This window comes from Peromyscus leucopus, chromosome 2, assembly GCF_004664715.2.
Source record: "Peromyscus leucopus breed LL Stock chromosome 2, UCI_PerLeu_2.1, whole genome shotgun sequence".
NCBI lineage: Eukaryota > Metazoa > Chordata > Mammalia > Rodentia > Cricetidae > Peromyscus > Peromyscus leucopus.
In genome coordinates this window covers 106,262,458-106,281,789 of record NC_051064.1, presented here as the reverse complement: position 1 = coordinate 106,281,789, position 19,332 = coordinate 106,262,458, and the positions used below count along the sequence as shown (strand labels likewise).

At 43.2% G+C, this 19,332-nt stretch overlaps 1 protein-coding gene across 2 annotated transcripts in view; it reads left to right on the top strand.

Moving 5' to 3' along the window:
- The first annotated feature begins 268 nt into the window (after nucleotides 1–268).
- C2H1orf141 (chromosome 2 C1orf141 homolog) overlaps nucleotides 269–19,332 on the top strand; it is a 53,297-nt gene continuing 34,233 nt past the window's right edge. For both annotated transcript variants that reach the window (XM_037202759.1, XM_037202758.1), the window contains exons 1-4: nucleotides 269–866; nucleotides 3,045–3,136; nucleotides 7,918–8,069; nucleotides 10,276–10,367. In XM_037202759.1, the coding sequence (XP_037058654.1) occupies nucleotides 3,062–3,136; nucleotides 7,918–8,069; nucleotides 10,276–10,367 (319 nt within the window). In that variant the 5' untranslated portion in view covers nucleotides 269–866; nucleotides 3,045–3,061. The remainder of the gene's footprint in view (nucleotides 867–3,044; nucleotides 3,137–7,917; nucleotides 8,070–10,275; nucleotides 10,368–19,332) is intronic.

The window sequence follows — 19,332 nt, the reverse complement described above, 5'->3', positions numbered from 1 at the left end:
TACTCCAAGGACAAGGAACACCGTGAGAGATAGGCAAATCAGTAGGTTAGGTATGCTGCAGTGACCTGGGGAGAGAAAGCAGAAACCCAAAAGGATAGAGGAAGACAATGGAGTCATGAGAGGATGAAAGGGGCTTTTCCTGCATGCAAAAAAAGCACAGCCTCACTACTCACAGAGTAGTGTGATAGCCTCAAGGTGGGTTCTAACCCAAAGGTCTGGAAGGTCGGCTTTGTGACATGTAAGAACCCTACATTCCAGAAGAGACCATTGCCCCGCAAAGCGTAAGGGCTTGTGAGAGCTTTAGTTAGACCTCTATAGATTTCAGAAACTAGCCCATCTCTCTCGCCCCCAGTTATATCAGCAGAAAGAAACATGCTGAAAACTATGGACCAAAGTACTGCTGTTTGCTGCTGAGATTCCAGTGTGGAGACATGGGAGATGCTGAACACAGTGTTCTTCCTCAATAGTCACAGGGCACTCAAGGCCGGCCTGTGGGTCAATTAACACAGAGCTTTAGTTTCAGGTCCCAGAACTAAAAAAGAGAAACAAGAATTTATCTAAAACTCAGCATAATACCATAAGATAGGGATGGAAAGGAAGCAAGATCATGGGAAGTTGTACGGAAGACACAGAGTTGCTAGATAAGAAAAAACCCTAAAAGACTGTGAAACTCTGGCCATTTGCTGAGTTTCTGAGAAAGCTGGTGTAAGTATAGCCAAAGGAAAGAAGCAGACAGACGGACAAATGCAGGTCTTCACTAATCACACGGCGGCAAGGGTGGCAGAAGATGAGATGGTCTGCAGCCCGAGAAGACATTTTGTGCTGCAGTTATAAAAAAGGAATCCCACACACCTGGCATCTAAATAGTAAGTCTAACCTCACCTAGTTTTCGTTATCAAACAGTTATCTTCCCACCTGTATCTGCACAATTAAACTTTATAACAAGCCCATGACTTCCATACTGTTATTGTTCTGGCTTTTTGAATGGGCCACACAGAGAGGTTAAGCAACAAGCCATACAGCTATCCTGCGGCATCGCTGAGAGATTAAGCACAGTCCATCTGACTCCAGAGTCCGTGCTCTTAGGCAGAACACTGATGTTGTTGTAGATTTGAAGGTGGGGAAAAAGAAGGGCTGGTTTAGTTGCTTGGTTGGCTTGTTAGGTTTTGTTTGTTTTAGTGTTGTTTTTTTTTTCTTCTTGAGAAATTTTATGCATGAGTCCTGCATTTACATAATTTCTACCACTTCTTTCCTCCAGTTCCTCTCACGGCACTCAGCTCCCCCAGATGCAACTCTCCCTCAAGTTCATAACTTGGTTAATTATTACTGAGGTATGAGTGTGTGTGTGTGTGTGTGTGTTTGTGTGTGTGTGTGTGTCTTGTGTGTGTGTGTGACTACAACCTGCCGAGCCCGTTTAGTGCTGCTCATGTGTTGAGTGTTTGACAAAGTGCCCTGAATATGGGCTCTGTTGCTTTCATTCTTCCTTCAGTTTTTCATTTATTTTCTTTATTCAAGTTGATAGATTGAAAAAAAAAAAAAAGAACCAGAAGAACCTCAAGAGGGCGCTGTCAAAGGCAAGAGCCTTGCTGGGGCCAAAGGCAGTCACAGCATTCACAGCTGTCCATTTTCTCTGGTAGCTAACCGCTTAAGTTGTGAGGGTGTTAGAGACTCGGAGATAAATTAGACGTGGTCTCTGCCTTCAAGAAGTGCATAGTGCAGAGGGGGTAGCCAGGAGGCTTTCTTCTGCATGTAGACAGTTGCTAAGCACATCATGGTGCACGGGGACTACTTCTTATGGAGGTGTTGCTCGATGAAGAGAAGTTAGGAACAGAGGGAGTGGAAGACAGGGCCCTCTAAGCAGAGACTATTAAGAAGTAACAAGTAAAGGAAGATGAACGCACATGAGAACCCACAGTTGTTCCTCATAGCTGGGAATTGAGCATGTGCAATCGCAACGCATCCAAAAACAGAGATAAATTAGACCAGATGTTGACGTTCATCCGGCTCATGTGCATCATTTGAGCCCTAGTGAGGATTTTTAGATTAGCGCTTCTGGGTGCCTGCTAAGGCTATTCACCAGTGGCCCAAGTTAAGTTTAGTTAACATCATGAAGTTGAAGTCTTCGCATTCTTTTCATTTACATTATATCATGAGAGTTGGAGAGATGACTCAGAAGTTAAGAGCACTGGCTGCTCTTCCAGAGGACCCGGGTTCAATTCCCAGTACCCACATGGCAGCTCACAACTGTCTGTAACTCCAGTTCCAGGGGATCAATGTAGCTAGAGTTTTCCTGCCTTGCCCACAGTCAGGACAAATCTTTGTCACCTGCCAGTCCCACAGCCTCTCAGACCCAACCAAGTAAACACAGAAACTTATATTACTTACAAACTGTATGGCCATGGCAGGCTTCTTGCTAACTGTTCTTATAACTTAAATTAATCCATTTCCATAAATCTATACATTGCCACGTGGCTCGTGGCTTACCGACATCTTCACATGCTGTTTGTCATGGCAGTGGCTGGCAGTGACTACTTCCACTTTCTGCCTTTCTGTTCTTTCTTTTCTCCTCTCTGCTAGTCCCGCCTATACTTCCTGCCTAGCCACTGGGCATTCAGTGTTTTATTTATTGACCAATCAAAGCAACACATTTGCCATTCCACAGCAGATCAACATCCTCACACAGACAGATATGCAGGCAAGACAGTAAATGCACATAAAACAAAAATAAATGGAGTATTTTTAAAAGTAAAATAAATTAAATCATATCATGACAGAAGAGAACAGATGTTCGGTCACACGGTCTTACTTTCAGTAGGTGCACATCTGGCTCTCATGTGACAGCCTGAAGTTCTGGGGTATTTTTTTTTTCCTATTAAAAAACAATCAAGTACTTTTATAATTCTGCAACTGATTCTGTGACCAACAAAGCTCTGAAATGTGCCCAGAGCAGTAATAGAAAAGGACTCTCCTCTTATGCCTAAATAGCCATCATGTGTTTCAGTCTGAGTTGAAGTGTATGTTTCTTCTTCCTCCCTTTTAAACAGGAATTGTTTGACAAAAGATGATGGAAAAAATCCTGGAGAAGTTAGATGCCCTGGATGAGAGTGCAAGGGTACTTGCAGCCATCAGATCAAAGGTATATGAAGTGGAAGCTGAGAAGACTGTACCCATTTAAAAAAACTAACATTTCAGATAAGATTTTTACTTTATAATTAATGGTGCATTAATATGACAAATTCGTTTATATCTTCATATAAATGGCTTTCAACTTTGTAAGAAGATCATTTGAAAGTCATTTATCTAAGTAGATAATAAAAAGACTTATTAAGTAATCAAGGACATAATACAGTGGTAGAGAGCTGGCCTAGTATACTGATGCCCCAGGACAGCAATAAAGAACAACAATGATAACAATTAACTATACAAGATCACTTCTAGGTAGCTGTCATGTGCTAGGCCACATATGTATCAAAACTGCTTTAAAAAATACTGCCTCCCAAACACTAACTATGACTACCCACAGTTGTTACCAATATGCTAAGTATATACAAAGTTACTTAGTAGATACCAGAAAAACATCAAGTCCCACCTCTAACCAGGAAGCTATTTGCAATTGACAGCTACTGGAAGAGGGAAAAATCAGTTTTTTTCAATGGAGTGACACTCCAGGACAGGCCCCATGCTCAGGAGCAATTGGTCAACACAAACTGGACTCTATATTTGTGGGGTTGGTTTTGGTTTTGGGTTTTTTGTTTGTTTTAAGAAAGAAAGAACACAAAGTTATGGGGCAGATGTCAGAGGAATAGGATAAGAGGAAACAATGTGATCAAAATGCAGTGTAGAAAATTCTCAAAAAAAGTAAGTAAAACTTTAAAAAGGAAAAGTAACATTTGTCATTGTTACTGGATTAAGAATAATTGAACTATATAGAAACAAAGTAAACTTAAATAGGCAAGACTCAGAATTCAAGGCAAAACAGTTAACAAAGATACTACTTCCCAAATACTAGAGTTTTAGCATATGAGTAAGTTGATTTTTGTTCCTAGGAAATTCTTTTTAAAGTATATACTTTAGGCTCAGAGCAATTTACAGCTCCAACAGCCATCCAGCAGGGAAAAAAACCTGCAGTTTAGTCTACTTGATTTCTCTAAGTCCTGCAGCCAAAGTGTGTGAGTGACATCACCAGCAATACGGTCTTACCTAGTTCAGTTCTGACAATCAACTGTACAGACAATAGCCTTATCATTTTCATGGTCTTAGGAACGGACCTCCATGGGCAATCCTGGGGAGGCAACCCACCACTTACACTGAGGCCCTCCCCTAACATCCCTATTGCTCTTGGAAGTGCCTTTTCAACTCATTGCTAATTCAAAATCTTATTGCTATTTCTACTGTTCTTCCACAATGTTCTTACTAATCCGTTAAATGCTCAATATATCGTAAATATATATAATATATATAAACACATTATATAATTTAAAAACTTTTTTACACTCATTCCAAGAAAATGTTAATTAATCTTGGGATTTAAAAAAACCAAGGGGATTTTTTAAGTCAGCAAGGTTTAATACAACAAGAATGATTCCATTACTTGAACCAATTGTTTCATCAAAACGACAGTGTTCAGTGTGGATGGAAGTGCTACCTCATCTAGCTTTCCCTGATCCACTGTCAATCACCTTTTATGAGCATCTGACTCTTCATCCTGGGATGCTACTGCTGCTGTAGGTCCACTGAACGTCTCCCCACCCCCAAAGGTCCCGAGTGAAGCCTGATGACTCTGATGCCTTTAGAACAGGCCCAAAGGCATTCATGCATTGCCCTGGCATTCCCACCCCTGGAGCTGGCTCCCTGGGCGAGGATGACAAGCTCCAAGAAGGAACGGAGGCCTCACCTCTCCATCAGTGATACCTAACTGGTTAAGGAGCTACAGGCTGAGTAAACAATCCCCACTCCAGTGTATTTTCTTGCAGGAAACAAATACAAAACATATTCTTTAGGGAAAATAATTGCCTACCCACAGGACAAGTTTAATCATTCCTTCTTATACTGTTCTATCCCTGTATCCATCTCTTGCTGGCCACTGCTTCTGGTACTTTGGGGTGCTGTCATACTTAAAGTATACTTAGCTCCAGTGTCCAATGAAACACAAGTGTTTTGCACATTAGCCAGGAATCAACAAATGTACAGTTCACTGTGGAGTCTGCAATCACCATTTGCCAGTTACCTTGGGTACACTATCAAAGATTTCCTTTCTCCACACCAAAGAGTTGAAGCAGGAATACCTGGTACCTCCCTGTATGTTACTCCTTTCACAATGATTAATTGGCACCCAGCCTTTAAAGCCTCCAAAGACTCATAAGCACAGTATTTGGATTTCTAGCAATCCCATCTCCCAGAAGGAACTTTGTTTGACAGGGATTTTGCCACCTTTGCTTTCAAGCAACCTGGACAGGGCCAGTCATCCTTTTTCATCTCCTGAGTATTTTAGAACCTACTGACGCCAACTTATCTGCCAGTGTGAGTCATTCAGATCTGCTACAGCTCTCCTTCCTCATAAAGATTGCATCCCACTGTGGAGCTCAGCAAGGCCACTGAAGACCCAGTTTGGTATTTGATGCCCATTCCTGTTAAGCTTTGTGGAACGGGCACCAAACACTGGCCCGCAAAGCCACATACCCCTCAATCATGCCTACCCATCCTCTGCTGTCTTCCAGTCCCTGATATATGGGCACCCGAGCTGGCAATAACTGGCATGTAAGTGACAGTCCATCAGGAACCTGTCTTCCTCTGATTTCCTCCGATCCTACAGCTTTTGTCTGAAGGAGGAATGAGTATTCTCTGTTTCTACTGCACTCAGACTTGTCCACACAGTGCCCCTTGACCTCAAAAGCTAAGCAATGAGAAGCTCTTCTTACCCAGAAGTCTTTCCTGGTTGAAGTCGTTCAGATACTGAATATCTCCTGCTTATCACAGTTTCCTATACTGTGCCTATTAGGGCTCTATCTGCATGCTGAGTCATAGGTTTTCCCTTGAGTTAACACTCAGACCTGAGGGCTCTCTTCTGTCACTTATATAGTGCAAATTCTAATTGGTTTTAATAATAAAAACCCAGAGTCAGATTTCAGGGTGAAAGCTGAAAGATCGGAGAAGCAGAGCAGCTAGCCACTAGAGAGACTTCTTACCTCTTGGAATCCTCAGACTGAAAGGGTCCGGTCTCCACCCCGCCTTATCACTTCCTCTCTCTACCCAGCCATGTCACTTCCTGTTTCCTTCTCCCAAGTACTGGGATCAAAGGCATGAGATCTCAAGTGCTGGGATTAAAGGTGAGTGCCACCACTGCCAGGCCTCTAGTGGTTAGCTCCCCACTCTGATCTACAGGCAAGCTTTATTTGTTAGAGTACAAGCAAAATATTACCACACGCTTACTTCACTCTCTTCTCACTCTCTAAACCTTCTCCTGGGTTCCGAGTCTTTGGTTGCCAGGAAGGGCTGTCTGACAGATCCAGCTTCTAATCTCCTCCCACAAAGTCCTCCCCACTGTGAGAAATACCAAGTCAACACCTGCATCTCATCCTTTTATTTCATCCTTTCTACCAAATCAGAGGCTAGTGTTGAGATTTGCATCTACATGCCTTTTTCCCATGGGAATACCTTCCTTACGTGGGTAAGTTCATTCTGGGTGGAAAGATGAACTTCAGTTACATGCACAGACCATACAAGTGATATCATAGCTCACTTACCATCATATCCATGCCATTTACCAGATTGTAATATATTATCTGGTCCATTAGCCAGTTGGAGAGCATCTCCTTATTCAGGTCGTAGACATCAGTCATCCAAAAGGAATGCCACCACATTCCACATAGAGGAAGATGATCACTCTGGGATATCTTGCAAGCATGCTGAACTCTCAGATGACTCAATCCTGGTTGCATGTCTTATCATCCATAATAGGAAGCATACAGCTGATAGTGCAGAAAAGAAGCACAATATCTCATATCATATGAGGAAAGAAAGCCACGTCAAGATTGCATACAAAGGATGCTCCACCCACAGATGGATCAATATCAGTAGCATGTCTTATTGCCCATCACAGGGGACATGTAGCTACACCTCTCCAAATCATGTTTGATCGTTGGTCCCTGTGCAGATGATTATATGATTTTTTCTGGAGAGACACAAGTAAACATCTGCTCACCACAGGAGGAGCACAGACAACAAATCAAAAAACTGGTGAACCCAGTGAGTTTATTGGGGTTAGTTATGACAGCATGCATGCCTCAGAGGCAGCTACATCACCAAACAGCCCACTCCGGCAGCAATGATAATGCATAAAAGCCATATCCTTGGATTCCCTTTGTAATTCGCAGGTGGCTCCATAGAAGAGATCCTTTTCCCCAGCAGCTGGTTACAACTTCTATAACTTGGGCAGGGACCTTGAAAATCTTTCTTTCTCAACTTCCCAAGTCTTATAAGTTTCATGAGCTTCCTGTCCTAAGGCCCTCCCACCTCCCTCCAGGCAGGAAAATTTCAATTCAGAGGAAATGAGTCTACAGCAATTATATAGGTCTCTCCTTAATTTCTATAAATTTAGAGTTAAAAAGGCTCCTGAATAGTTATCAGTGTGTTACCTTTATTGAATAGATGAGATAAGATTCATATAGGTCACACAGTAAAGGTATAAGGTTCTTTTCAAATTTTAATGCATAATGTTTTCAGTCTTTAATTTTAAATCTGAAATACTTTCCATTATTCCCTTACACATAAATTCTCTCTGTCCCTCTGTCTCTGTCTCTGTCTCTGTCTCTGTCTCTCTCTCTCCCTGGAGAGAAAGAGAGAATAATTTTTGTCCTTAATATACAGAATTTTGCCTGTCGAAAGAACACTTACTTTTTCATTTTGACGTCACTGCAGGAAGCCAACCCTCAGCTTAAACAGAGAGGAAATCCTTTGACTACACCTCTGCTGTTTGATCTTCAAGTGGAATTTGGAGGCACAATTACTCAACCTACATCTAAGACAGCAAAGATAACAGCTAAGTCATGTGACCTTAAGACGTCAAAAGTGTAACTATCATAATTCAGCGGAAAGTTTTAAAGCACTGTATTTGCTGTAGATTATCTGATAATGTAAGAAACTACAACTAGCCCAGCATAGTGGCACACACCTTTAATCCCAGCTCTCGGGAGGCAGAGGCTGGCGGAGCTCTGTGAGTTCAAGGAGAGATTTAAGAGGAGTTATATTAGGAGAACGGACTCATGGGATTATGGAGACTGGGGAGCCCCAGACAGGCCTTCTGCAGACTGGAAATCTTGGGATGTTGGTACCATGTTATAGCACCACAAAAAAGAAAGGAACCCTTGGTGTCTTTTACCCAAGGATGAGCCTGATTTATTCTGAAGAGCTCTGATCTCTCCTCCTGAACAAAGCCCACTCTTCCTATTTATTGAACAGCAAAGTAAATATGGTATTGAAAAGGGATGAGGAATTTCTGTCTTAACAATTTTTTGTTAAGCAACCTCATCAAGGAAGATACTCTTTTTCTGACTCTTTTGACTCAGAATAGCACACAAAGACACAAGCAGACATCATCAAATATTACCAGTCTATACTCACATATTGTTTTCAATATTTAGGGGAGGTTGAGGCATTGCTTTCAATACTTTGTTGCTTCAGCGAATGGCCTTAGGTCTAGTCACCACATCTTACACACATACTTTGTTTGGAGTCAGGGCCACGGATGAGCAATGAAAGAGAAACAGGGGACATAATGCTCCGCAGAGCCAATGCATAAGTCTGATTGCAATGTTTTTGTTTTTGCTTTTTTAAGGTCAATTAATTTCCAACAAGCTGAGTAGTTTATACATAAACAGAATAAGTACATGGTTATAAATGATAACTTGGTTACAGGTTGAGAGTTTGCTCTATAAAGGCCAGCTTCAAACAGCATTTCTCAGCAAAACCATCCACACAGTAGCATATGAGGGGTTGGTGGTCCAATTTTTCATCTGAAGTTGAAGGCCTGAAAACCTGAGGGAAGGTGGGAGCACTTGGAGTCTTGGAACCCGAGGGACAAGGGACCTAGAATTCTGGTATCCAAGAACAGCCAGAGATGAGTGCAGCATTTGGTGAAGAGGAAAAGTTGTGCGTTTGTTGTTTTGTTGTTGTTGTTGTTGTTCTATTTAGAATCCCAGAGGATTGAACGGTACTTGCCCACACTGAGGGCAGATCCTCTTCAGTCCACTAACTCTTGTACCTACATAGTCTAGAAACACTCTTGCAGACCTACACAGAGATAATTATCTAGCAGTTCTTTAGGTAATCCTGGATTCAGTCAAGGTGCCACCTAAAAATCTTAGCCACCATACTGTTACCAGAGTTGTTAGGATTAGAGTCCAGTCCTCCTAATCCTGACAAGCTAGGCTCAGCCACTCATCCTCAATACACCACATAAAGAAATAACAGTAAATGGCAGAGAAAGCAGAGCTGTTCACTGTAGTGAACAAATTGGGAAACAAATAAATAGGTCCAAGGACATGTAGTCCCTCTACACACACACACACACACACACACACACACACACACTTTCAGAATCCTAACATGGGATTTAAGTTTAAATAGAGGGCAGGGGGCATGTAGACCTAAGCATTGTGGTCAAGGTATGGTCCTGCCGATCCTCACCACCTTATCATACCCTGTGTGCTCTGAAAGGTGGTTTGATAATCTGCCAGTACTCTGTGAAGTCTCTTTCTAGGAAACCAGCTCCTCCTCTGGCTGATGCTAGGCTTCAGCCCTCCCCTTTGCTCAGCACGACACTTCTGAGATATGTCAGTTTCTTGCAGTCCACCATTCCAAGGAGTCTGGTATAAGTTTCTTTCCTCGGAATATCTTCACTCCTCTTGGGACAGTTACAGTACCTAGAATAAAGAGTGCAGAGTGAAATTCTCCATGTAATACATAGATGCTGTCCTCCTATCTGATGTATGAACTGTCCCTGAGTCCATATCTCACCACTTCCCATTTAGATGTGTGCCCCCAAATCTCCTGGAACCAAGTTCTGATGTGTGTTCTGTGAATATTGGCACCCCATGTGCCCTGGTTCCTTCCCTAGAAGCAGGTTTGTCCTGTCCCCTCCACTTCAGGTTCCTCCCCTCAGTCTTCAGCCTTCAATCTGTAAAATGGGCATGTTTATAGTTCTCCAAATCTGTATTTTAGCTATGTTTTGTAAATTTTCTGATTATTTTCATTCAGAATAACTTTCATTTCTTCCAGGCGTACATCTTTCAAATATAAGCCTAAACCCAAAAGTGGCTTTGAAGAGTCAGATTTACCCGGTCTTGCAGCAAATACAAACCGTGACGAAAGTGAGTCAGTGGGTGATGCTGTGTGTAATACTGACTTCTCCTTTCATTTATTAATGAGGGCTATTGAGTAGTAATTTATTAATTACTTTCTCCTCCTCCTCCCACTTATATAAACACACACACAACACACACACACACACACACATTTAGATGTAATCTCACCTTATTGCCCTGTCTAGACTTGAACGCCTTAGACTCAAAAGATCTCTCTGGGTCATCTTTTCAGGTAACCAAGCATATACCATCATACCTGGTTCACAAATACATTTTTATGAATACATTTTTGTTTATGTGGTTGTTTCATTTCTTTTCCTGGGGAGACATGAAGAAATAGCAATTATCCCAGACAATTAGGGTATGAACAGACCAAAGAAAAATGATTCTATTTAAGTCTGATAAATCAAAACTCCATTCAGATTATTTCCGTGAGTATACATGGATGAGAAGTTACTTAGAGGAACATGGATGATTCTTGCCAGGATACCACCAGGAAGTCCCTCCCCCAGGAGTTACACTATTGAAGAACCCTAACTGTCAGTCAACCTTCCCATCTTCTGTATTTCCTGATTATCACCCCTTCTTCCCAGGCCATGTGCACAGGAGCAAAATTATGTACATCTTGAGGCAGGGGTAGTTGGGGTGGTGACTGGAATCTCACGTGAGAGCCTAGTGACCCTCCCCTCTCCTAGGAAGGAATGTTAATAGCTTTCACCACAGACTCTCACTGTATTTTCCTTATTTCCTTACATACAGAAGGTCAAGTCGTTCCGCATGTCACCATAGCACTTGCTGAGTCATGATGGCCAATGGTCAAGTCTCGCCTAGAGGAAGTAGTTCTACTACGGCACTATTTTTCTTTCTTCTAAAAGGAAATGCCAACTTTTCTTTTAACCCAACCCTAAGACTTCCCTTGCCGTTAAGAAATAAAAGTCAAGTATGAATTGCTTGTTTAATAGAAACATACTTACGAGATTAGAAATTTTAGGAATCTGTGGTCCCAGACCCAGCATTTTATTGGTTTTCAGAGGGGTTGAGTGTTGTCTGTCACTTTTGTTTTTCTCTGTCCTTGTCAGCCTGGTGATTACACTGTCATCACCCTCCCTGACCGAGGCTTGTAGTCTACTATAAATTCTCAAAAGATGTGTTTATACACATGGCCTTTACTCTCTCCATTCCTGTTTAAATATCAACCCACTCCAGTCAGGATCCCTCCCTTGCTATTCTGCTTGAAGTACACTGGTGATCAGGATTGCCAGTGCCCCATGTTGCTAAATCCAAACAACATTTTTCACTTCCATTTTCTTCTACTTCTCGACTCAGTTGATCATCCCCTTCTTTTTTTCTTATCTTTTTTTAATTAAGAAATTTTTTATTCATTTTACATACCAACCACAGATCTCCCTCTCTTCTCTCATCCTGCCCCCTCCAGTCCCCCTCCCCCTGCAAACCACTCCCCATTCCTTCCTCCAAAAAGGTAAGGCCTCCCATGGGGAGTCAGCAGAGCCAATATATTCAGTTGAGGCAGGTCCAAGCCCCTCCCCCTGCATCAAGGCTGTGCAAAGTATCCCCCTATAGGTAGTGGACTCCAAAAGCCAGCTCATACACCAAAGATGGATCCTGATCCTACTGCTAGGGGCCCCTTAAGCAGACCAGCCCTCTTCTCTGTCTTCAACTGAACTCCTGGAGCTCAGCCTGGTGCTTGGCTGTGGATCTCTGCATCTGCTTCCATCAGTTACTGGATGAAGGCTCTATGATGACAGTTCACCTCTATGATTAGTGGGGTAAGCCAGTTCAGGCACCCTCTCCACTATTTCTGGGGTCATCCTTATGGATTCCTGGGATCTTCCCTGGAACCCAGCTTCTCCCTATCCCTATGATGTCTCCCCTTATCATGGTATCTCTTTGCATTGCGCTCCCCCTCCATCTCTGTTCCAGCTTGACCATCTCATTCCCTTATGTTCTCATCCCTCATCCCATACCCTCTATTGCCCCTCATCACTCCCAGTTTGCTAATGGAAATCTCATCTATTTCCCCTTCCCAGGGCTATCCATGTGTCCCTCTTAGGGTCCTCCTTGTTAGCTATCTTCTCTGGAGCTGTGGGTTATAGCCTGGTTATCCCTCGCTTTACATCTAGTATCCACTTATGAGTGAGTATATACTATGTTTGTCCTTCTGAGTCTGGGTTATCTAACTGAGGATGGTATTTTTTAGTTCCATCCATTTGCCTGCAAATTTCATGGTGTCATTTTTTTTAAACTGCTGAGTAGTACTCCAATGTGTATATATATCACATTTTCTTTATCCATTCTTCAGTTGAGGGGCATCTAGGTTGTTTCCAGGTTCTGGCTATTATGAATAATGCTGCTATAAACATAGTTGAGCATGTGTCCTTGTGGTATGATTGAGCATTCCTAGGGTATATGGCCAAGAGTGGTATAGCTGGGTCAGGTTGATTCCCGATTTTCTGAGAAACTGCCCTACTGATTTCTAAAGTGGCTGTACAAGTTTGCACTTCCACCAACAGTGAAAGAGTGTTCCCCTTGCTCCCCAACCTCTGGAACATAAGTTGTTATCAGTGTTTTTGATCTTAGCCATTCTGACAGGTATGAGATGGTATCTCAGAGTCATTTTGATTTGCATTTCCCTGATAACTAAGAATGTTGAGCAATTCCTTAATTGACTTTAGGCCATTTGGGATTCTTCTGTTGAGAATTCTCTGTTTAGCTCTGTAGCTCATTTTTTAACTGGATTGTTTGGTATTTTGATGTCTAGTTTCTTGAGTTCTTTATATATTCTGGAGATCAGCCCTCTGTCAGGTGTGGGGTTAGTGAAGGTTTTTTCCCATTCTGTAGGCGATTCATCATTTCAAAGTTTTGTCTTGAACTTCGGGTTGGGAAGCTTGCCTCGTCCATGAGATTCATGATGCTACTACTTCTCTTCTTATTGCTCCCTGCACATTCCCCTCGTTATCAGCTCACTCTGTGTAGTGAGGAGCTCATGTACACCTAAGGCTCCCAAGTCCTGCATTTTTCCTGAGTCACTGTCCAGACTATCTCTATGTTAAAGGTTAACTCAGAACAAACAAAGCATTAGCAATGTGCATTGCTGGGCTGCTTTTAGTGCAGATGATATGAAGTACAAACGTGCCCTCATACTGCAGAATATGGCATTCTCCTATCTGTTTCCTCTTCTTCCTACTGTTAGTAATAACTCATATTGGTTTCACACGAAATAAGACATCTGCAGCTGGACATAACATTGTTAGTTCAGCATCTTACCAGCAAGAGAGGCTGTGTGAGTCAGAGCACTTTTTTTACAACAGCAGACAGATGTGCAGAGGAGTATAAGCAACAGGAAAAGCAGGAAGACTGCCCTGAGACCAGAAAGGCTTGGGAGCCAGGAGGCACAGAGATTAACACTGAAGAATCCTCCTCTATTCTTCATGTCAGAGACAGTGTCATCAACTGCATCAGCTTTTTGCCAAACCCACTGAGCTTTGCCTGTCAGGTTAAAAGTGCATCCTTTTACATTTTTTTCAGTTACCTCGCAGTACTAAATGATCTACTGTAGCCCATTTCCTAGGACTGCTTCCCCTACTGGACCTGATTTCTGTCCAATAGACCCAATAGGCTTTTACCATAGATCAAGTCAGATGCTCAACTTCTGAGTCCTGAAGTGGCATCACAAATGTTCGCAGAGGTATACATCATCAGGAATGAGTGATCTATCGGTGTGCTGTACTCTCAGAAGCCAGTGTGTGGGAAATGGCCCTCTTCTCCTTGCCTGGTGAGTTAGTTACTTTTGCTGTTGCTGTGATAAAATATTCTGACAAAAACAACTTGAGAAAGGAAGGGTTTATTTTGCCTCACAGTTCCAGGGCTACAGTCCATCATGGTGGAGACGCTCAAGACATCAAGTCATGGTGCACCTGCAGACAGGAGCAGAGAGAGGTGGATGCAAGCTCAGTTCCCTTTTCTTTATGTGTGCAGTTCAGGATCTCAGTCCAGGGAATGGCAATGCCCATTCTTAGGGTGGGTCTTCCCATCTCACTTAACCTCATCTAGGTAATTCCACACAAGTATGTCCATAGGTTTATCTCCCATGTGAGTCTAGATCCTGTCAAGTTGACAGCCGCTGTCAATCATCACATCTGTAAGTCTGGTGGTCCTTCTGAGACAGCTGTTCCAAGAGTCTTCCTAGCCTCTGGGCCTGTTCATGGGCACAGAGTCCGTTTCAGATCTCCTCTTCATTTGAATGTCTGTTAGTCTTTGATGTCATCTTCACCTTGCCTTGTATATCTGAGGCTTAACTCCAGCAAGCTGCTCCGCCATGAGTGTCACCTGAACCACCTCCCATGGGCCAGTTCACAACTCAATCTTCCAGAGAGCCTGTGTTTCCAGTTTTCAACAGAACCTTGTCACCAAGGGCAGAATCTCTAACACATGCATCCATCCTAGGTAAGTTTAAAAACATGATTCTGGATTTTTCCATTCCAGGTCTCTTACCTAGTCACCCAGTTTAAGCCTGGTCTGGAGTGGCTGCCCATAAAAATATCATGAGGGCTCAAGTCAAGGGAACCCTAGGGAAACTACTCCTATTCTCTCAGAGCAGGCGGGACTTGGTCCCAATGTAGGTGCATCATGACACCATTTCAAGATTGTCCTTTCCAAGGCATGATTCATCCTTTCTACCCTATCCAAGGTTTGGGGCCACCAGGATCTAGGTAGTCTCCAGTAGATTCATGTTTGTTTGCCTTTTGTGTTATCTCAAAAACAAAGGTAGGACAGTTATTACCATGCATGCTATTAAACAGTCCAAAATGAAGGGTAATCTCTCTCAGCAGGTCTTTAATAATTTCAGTTGCTTTGTCAGTCGATATGGGAAACACCACAACCTACCTTGAAAAAGTATCAACACAGATCAGCATGTGTTTATACTCTCTTGGCTTTGGCATGTGAATAAAGTTGACTTGCCAGTCCTGGCATAGGTCTTGACCTTGGCTGTGGAAAATCCCTCTTTTGTTGAGGTCAGTTTTTGGGTTATTCTTAAGATAAATTATATATCTAGTTAATGTTATGCTCTTCATATGGCTTTAGATGACCCCAGTCCTGTAATAGACAGCTTATTGTAATTAATCAGAGCATCTTTCCAAAAAGTGACTCACTCAATTGCTTAACCATTGGTCCCACCTAGTTGGCCAGAAGGAATACTGTTCCTTTCTCATTTCTTGTCCAGTTGTCTTATCTAGATTCGGTAAATCTCCAGCACTCTGGTTAGCCTTGACACAGTCATCTAAGAGAAGCCTTGGTTAAGAAATTGCTTAGACCAGATTGGGTTTTGTGGGTGTGTCTGTATTGGCTTGATTACTGACTGAGGCAGAGGGATCCAGCCCACTGTAGGGAGCACCATCCTTAAGCAGGGAGCTGGACCTGAGACGGATAAAAAAGTTAGGTAAGTATAAGCCTGTGAGCAAGTCAGAGAGCAAGCCAGCAGGAAGCATTCTCCCGTGTTTTTCTCAAGTTACTGCCCTGACTTTTTCAATGATGGATGGTGACCTGGAAGTATAAGCCAAATAAATCCTTTCCTCCTCAAGTTGCATTTGGTCAGAGTGCTTTCTCCCAGCAACAGATGTCAAGCCAGGATAAGCAGCCAGCAGCCTTTTCCATGTCAGAAGCAGAATCCTGAGACTCAGATTCAGACCAGGCAAGCATGGGAATGAGTGGCATCATGTGGTTAGCGTTAGCAGCTTCACAGCCTGTGTTGCCTGCCAGACAATTTTCTCTAGCGCAGAGGTTCTCAACCTGTGGGTCGTAACCCACCTGGGTTTGAATGACCCTTTTACAGAGGTCGCCTAAGACCATCAGAAAACACAGATATTTACCTTATGGCTCATAGCCGTAGCAAAATTACAATTATGAAGTAGCAACAAAAATAATTCTGTGGTTGGGGGTCACCACAGCATCAGGTATTAAAGCGTTACAGCATTAGGAAGGTTGAGAACGACTGCTCCAAAGGACCCTGCAGGTGGAACTATTGGCCTTCTGTGGGGAAAAAAAAGTTACCTGAGCCTGCAGCTTAGTTAGAAATCCCTCACCCAAAGAGGAATTTATGAGTCAAAACTGTGTCTCCTAAACAAGCACAATGGTACATGCTTGTAATTCCAGTGCTTGAGAGGTAGAGACTGTAGGATTGAGAATTCAAGGCCAGCCTGGACTGCAAAGCAAGTTTGAGGCCAGAGTGGACTACATTAAGACCCAGTTTAAGAGAAACACACACACTACCACCACCACCACCATCAACAACAACAACAACAGCCACAGCACCCAGCCCTGTCTCTCATTGTACATTCCAGAGATTTCAGAAACCACAGATACTCAGGATTGGTGCTGGCCTGTTTCCATGGGGCTTTTGTGATTGGATGATTTATTACTGAATAACTAACCTCAGTATCCACCAGCAAAGTCAAAGGATGTCCCTTCTCTGTTAATTTTACCTGAGACTCTGGTGGAGTAACTGTAATTGACTGTCTGAACCATGATTCTCAGGCCTCCTCCATCTTCCTCAGAACCAGACTCCTGGACAGACAAGACTTTCAGCTTCTGGTGTGGCTTTTTCCTAGAACACTCAGATTTCCAGTGGCCTGTCTCCACAGCAGGCATGCCAATTTCCCTTTCATGACCTTGCTTCCTTGACTTTGTATCCTGAGATTTTGTCCTAAGAGGATGGTGGCTGTGTCTTTAACAGTACACAATCATTATATACTCTATGAGCAATGTCTGCCAGTTAAGAGAATTTCATGTCAATACTCCTGTGTTTTGTAAATCAAGCCCTCTGTGAAATATAGACTGTAGTCACCATCTTGACATTTTTGTGTCATCTGAGAATCCAAAACAGCGCATCTCCAATGTGCTTGACAGCTCTGTTCTGAAAATGTCTATGACTCTCATCAGCCCTTTGTTGTACCACTGAGCCAGGTTTAGACACTTTTGCTTTGGTACCATTCTTCCTAAGGTCTCCTGGGATAAATCTATCTCTCTATGTCAGAAAAATGAGACACAGAAGCAGACAGACTCCATCAACAGGCTGAGGGTGCTTTATTGAAACAGTGATGGGCCCCAACCTTTCTACAGGATGAAGGTTGAGTGCCTTTAGAAGGGCTGGGGGACAGGTATATATACATACCCACATACTTGGGTAGCTACCAGGAAGTTACAGCTGGTTTTTGTGGTTTGACTGGAAACATGATGGGTTGCTTTTGATACCTGGGCATATTGTTTCTGCAGGTGAAGCTGAACAATCAGGCTGGGGCTAAGTCATTCTTTATGGCTAGGGGCAATTGTCCCATACAGCCTGATTCAATTCCCCATGACCTGAGACTATTACTCAACACTCTAGATCTACTACTTTATCCTCATTAATACTACAATTAGGCTCTGCTCCTGGGACCACCTCATCAAAAGTAAGAGTTTCAGCTGGATGGTCCTGATGTCTTTTCCCTCCTTCCTCCCTAGCCTTAGACAGCATGAGCCCTCTATCAGCCATCAGAAGGATAGTACTAAGCAGGGCCCAATGACTGCCAACCTAGAGACTAAACCAATCACTCTGACAAGGTCATGCCAACAGGATGGTGGTCATCCCAACAGGATGGCAGTCATGCCAACAGGATGGCCCTGTATGGTTTCAATTTAGAATGTCTAGTGTGAAAAGGAGGGTGTGTACCTAGTAGTCTCCAAGTCATTATTCCCATTATTCCCCAAGTCAAGGTTGAGGCAGGGGAGGGTCGTAGGGGGTTCTTCTTAGTGGGGATGAGTAGCATCCAATGAGAGTACCCTGCTGGGTCAAAGAAGGGGACACCACTCCAGACACACCCTCATTTTCTTCCCTGTCTTTCTTAGTTTCCCCTGGGTATGGAGAATCAGGTTCTGTGGCTAACTACGCTTGGGCTGGCGGTCTTTCTTTTTTTTATATAATCATAAGCAAGGTTGGAGTGATTTGCTAGCACAGACCCTGAGGAGCTGTCACAAGGAATGGAGGGTGAGTCACCCACTCTGACAATCTTAGCTCTGAAATACGCAGACGGAGCAGAATAGAAAAGAACTTTGGAGAAACAAGCCGTAAGCTAGGGAGAAACAGAAACACAACAGAGCATCCTTGAGGCAGAGGCCAGACAAGCTGGACATCAACACAGAAGGTACTGAGGTTCAGTTTGCCACATGAAGGTGACAGGCAGTGCCAGGGCCAGGAAAGGGCAACTCCCCAAACAGAGTCACTTGCTGGATGCTTGGAAGTGTTTCCCCCCAGAACTCCAGGACCCTTTCTGCTCTTAGGCAGGCTTTGGGTTCTCTGAGGCAACTGAATGACTTACTGAGGGTCCTGAGGTTTTACCTCTGTGAGCCACGGGTAATCAGGATCCTGGAGGTCAAGATGTCTGTCAGTACAGAAGCCAACAAACAGAAAATTTCATTCTTAAAGTGCTCTTTACTTAGCTGGCAATACGGTAAGTCAGAAAATCTGCCTTCCCCTAGCCATCTCCTGCTAACACATTTTACAGAGAACCACAATAAAGGCAAATAATCATTTCAAAGTCTGTGTCTGGGACTGGAGAGATGGATCAGCAGTTAAAAATACTTGCTGCTCTTGCGGAGGACCCAGAACCCATATGGCAGTTCACACAACCATCTGTAACTCCAGTCACAGGAGAACCCCTGCCATCTTTGGCCTCTGCTGGCACCAGGCCCATACATGGTACAGACACATTGTAAAACAGTCATGTAAGATAATAAATAAATATTGAACTTAAGGTCTGTCTTCCTGGTGAGACAGACAGCCATGATGCTTCTCCTCCCATCACCTCCTGCACTTTCCCCTCCTCTCCCTCTTCTCTCTCTCTCTCTCTCTCTCTCTCTCTCTCTCTCTCTCTCTCTCTCTCTCTCTCTCTCCCTCTCTCCTCTCTGTGTGACAGAG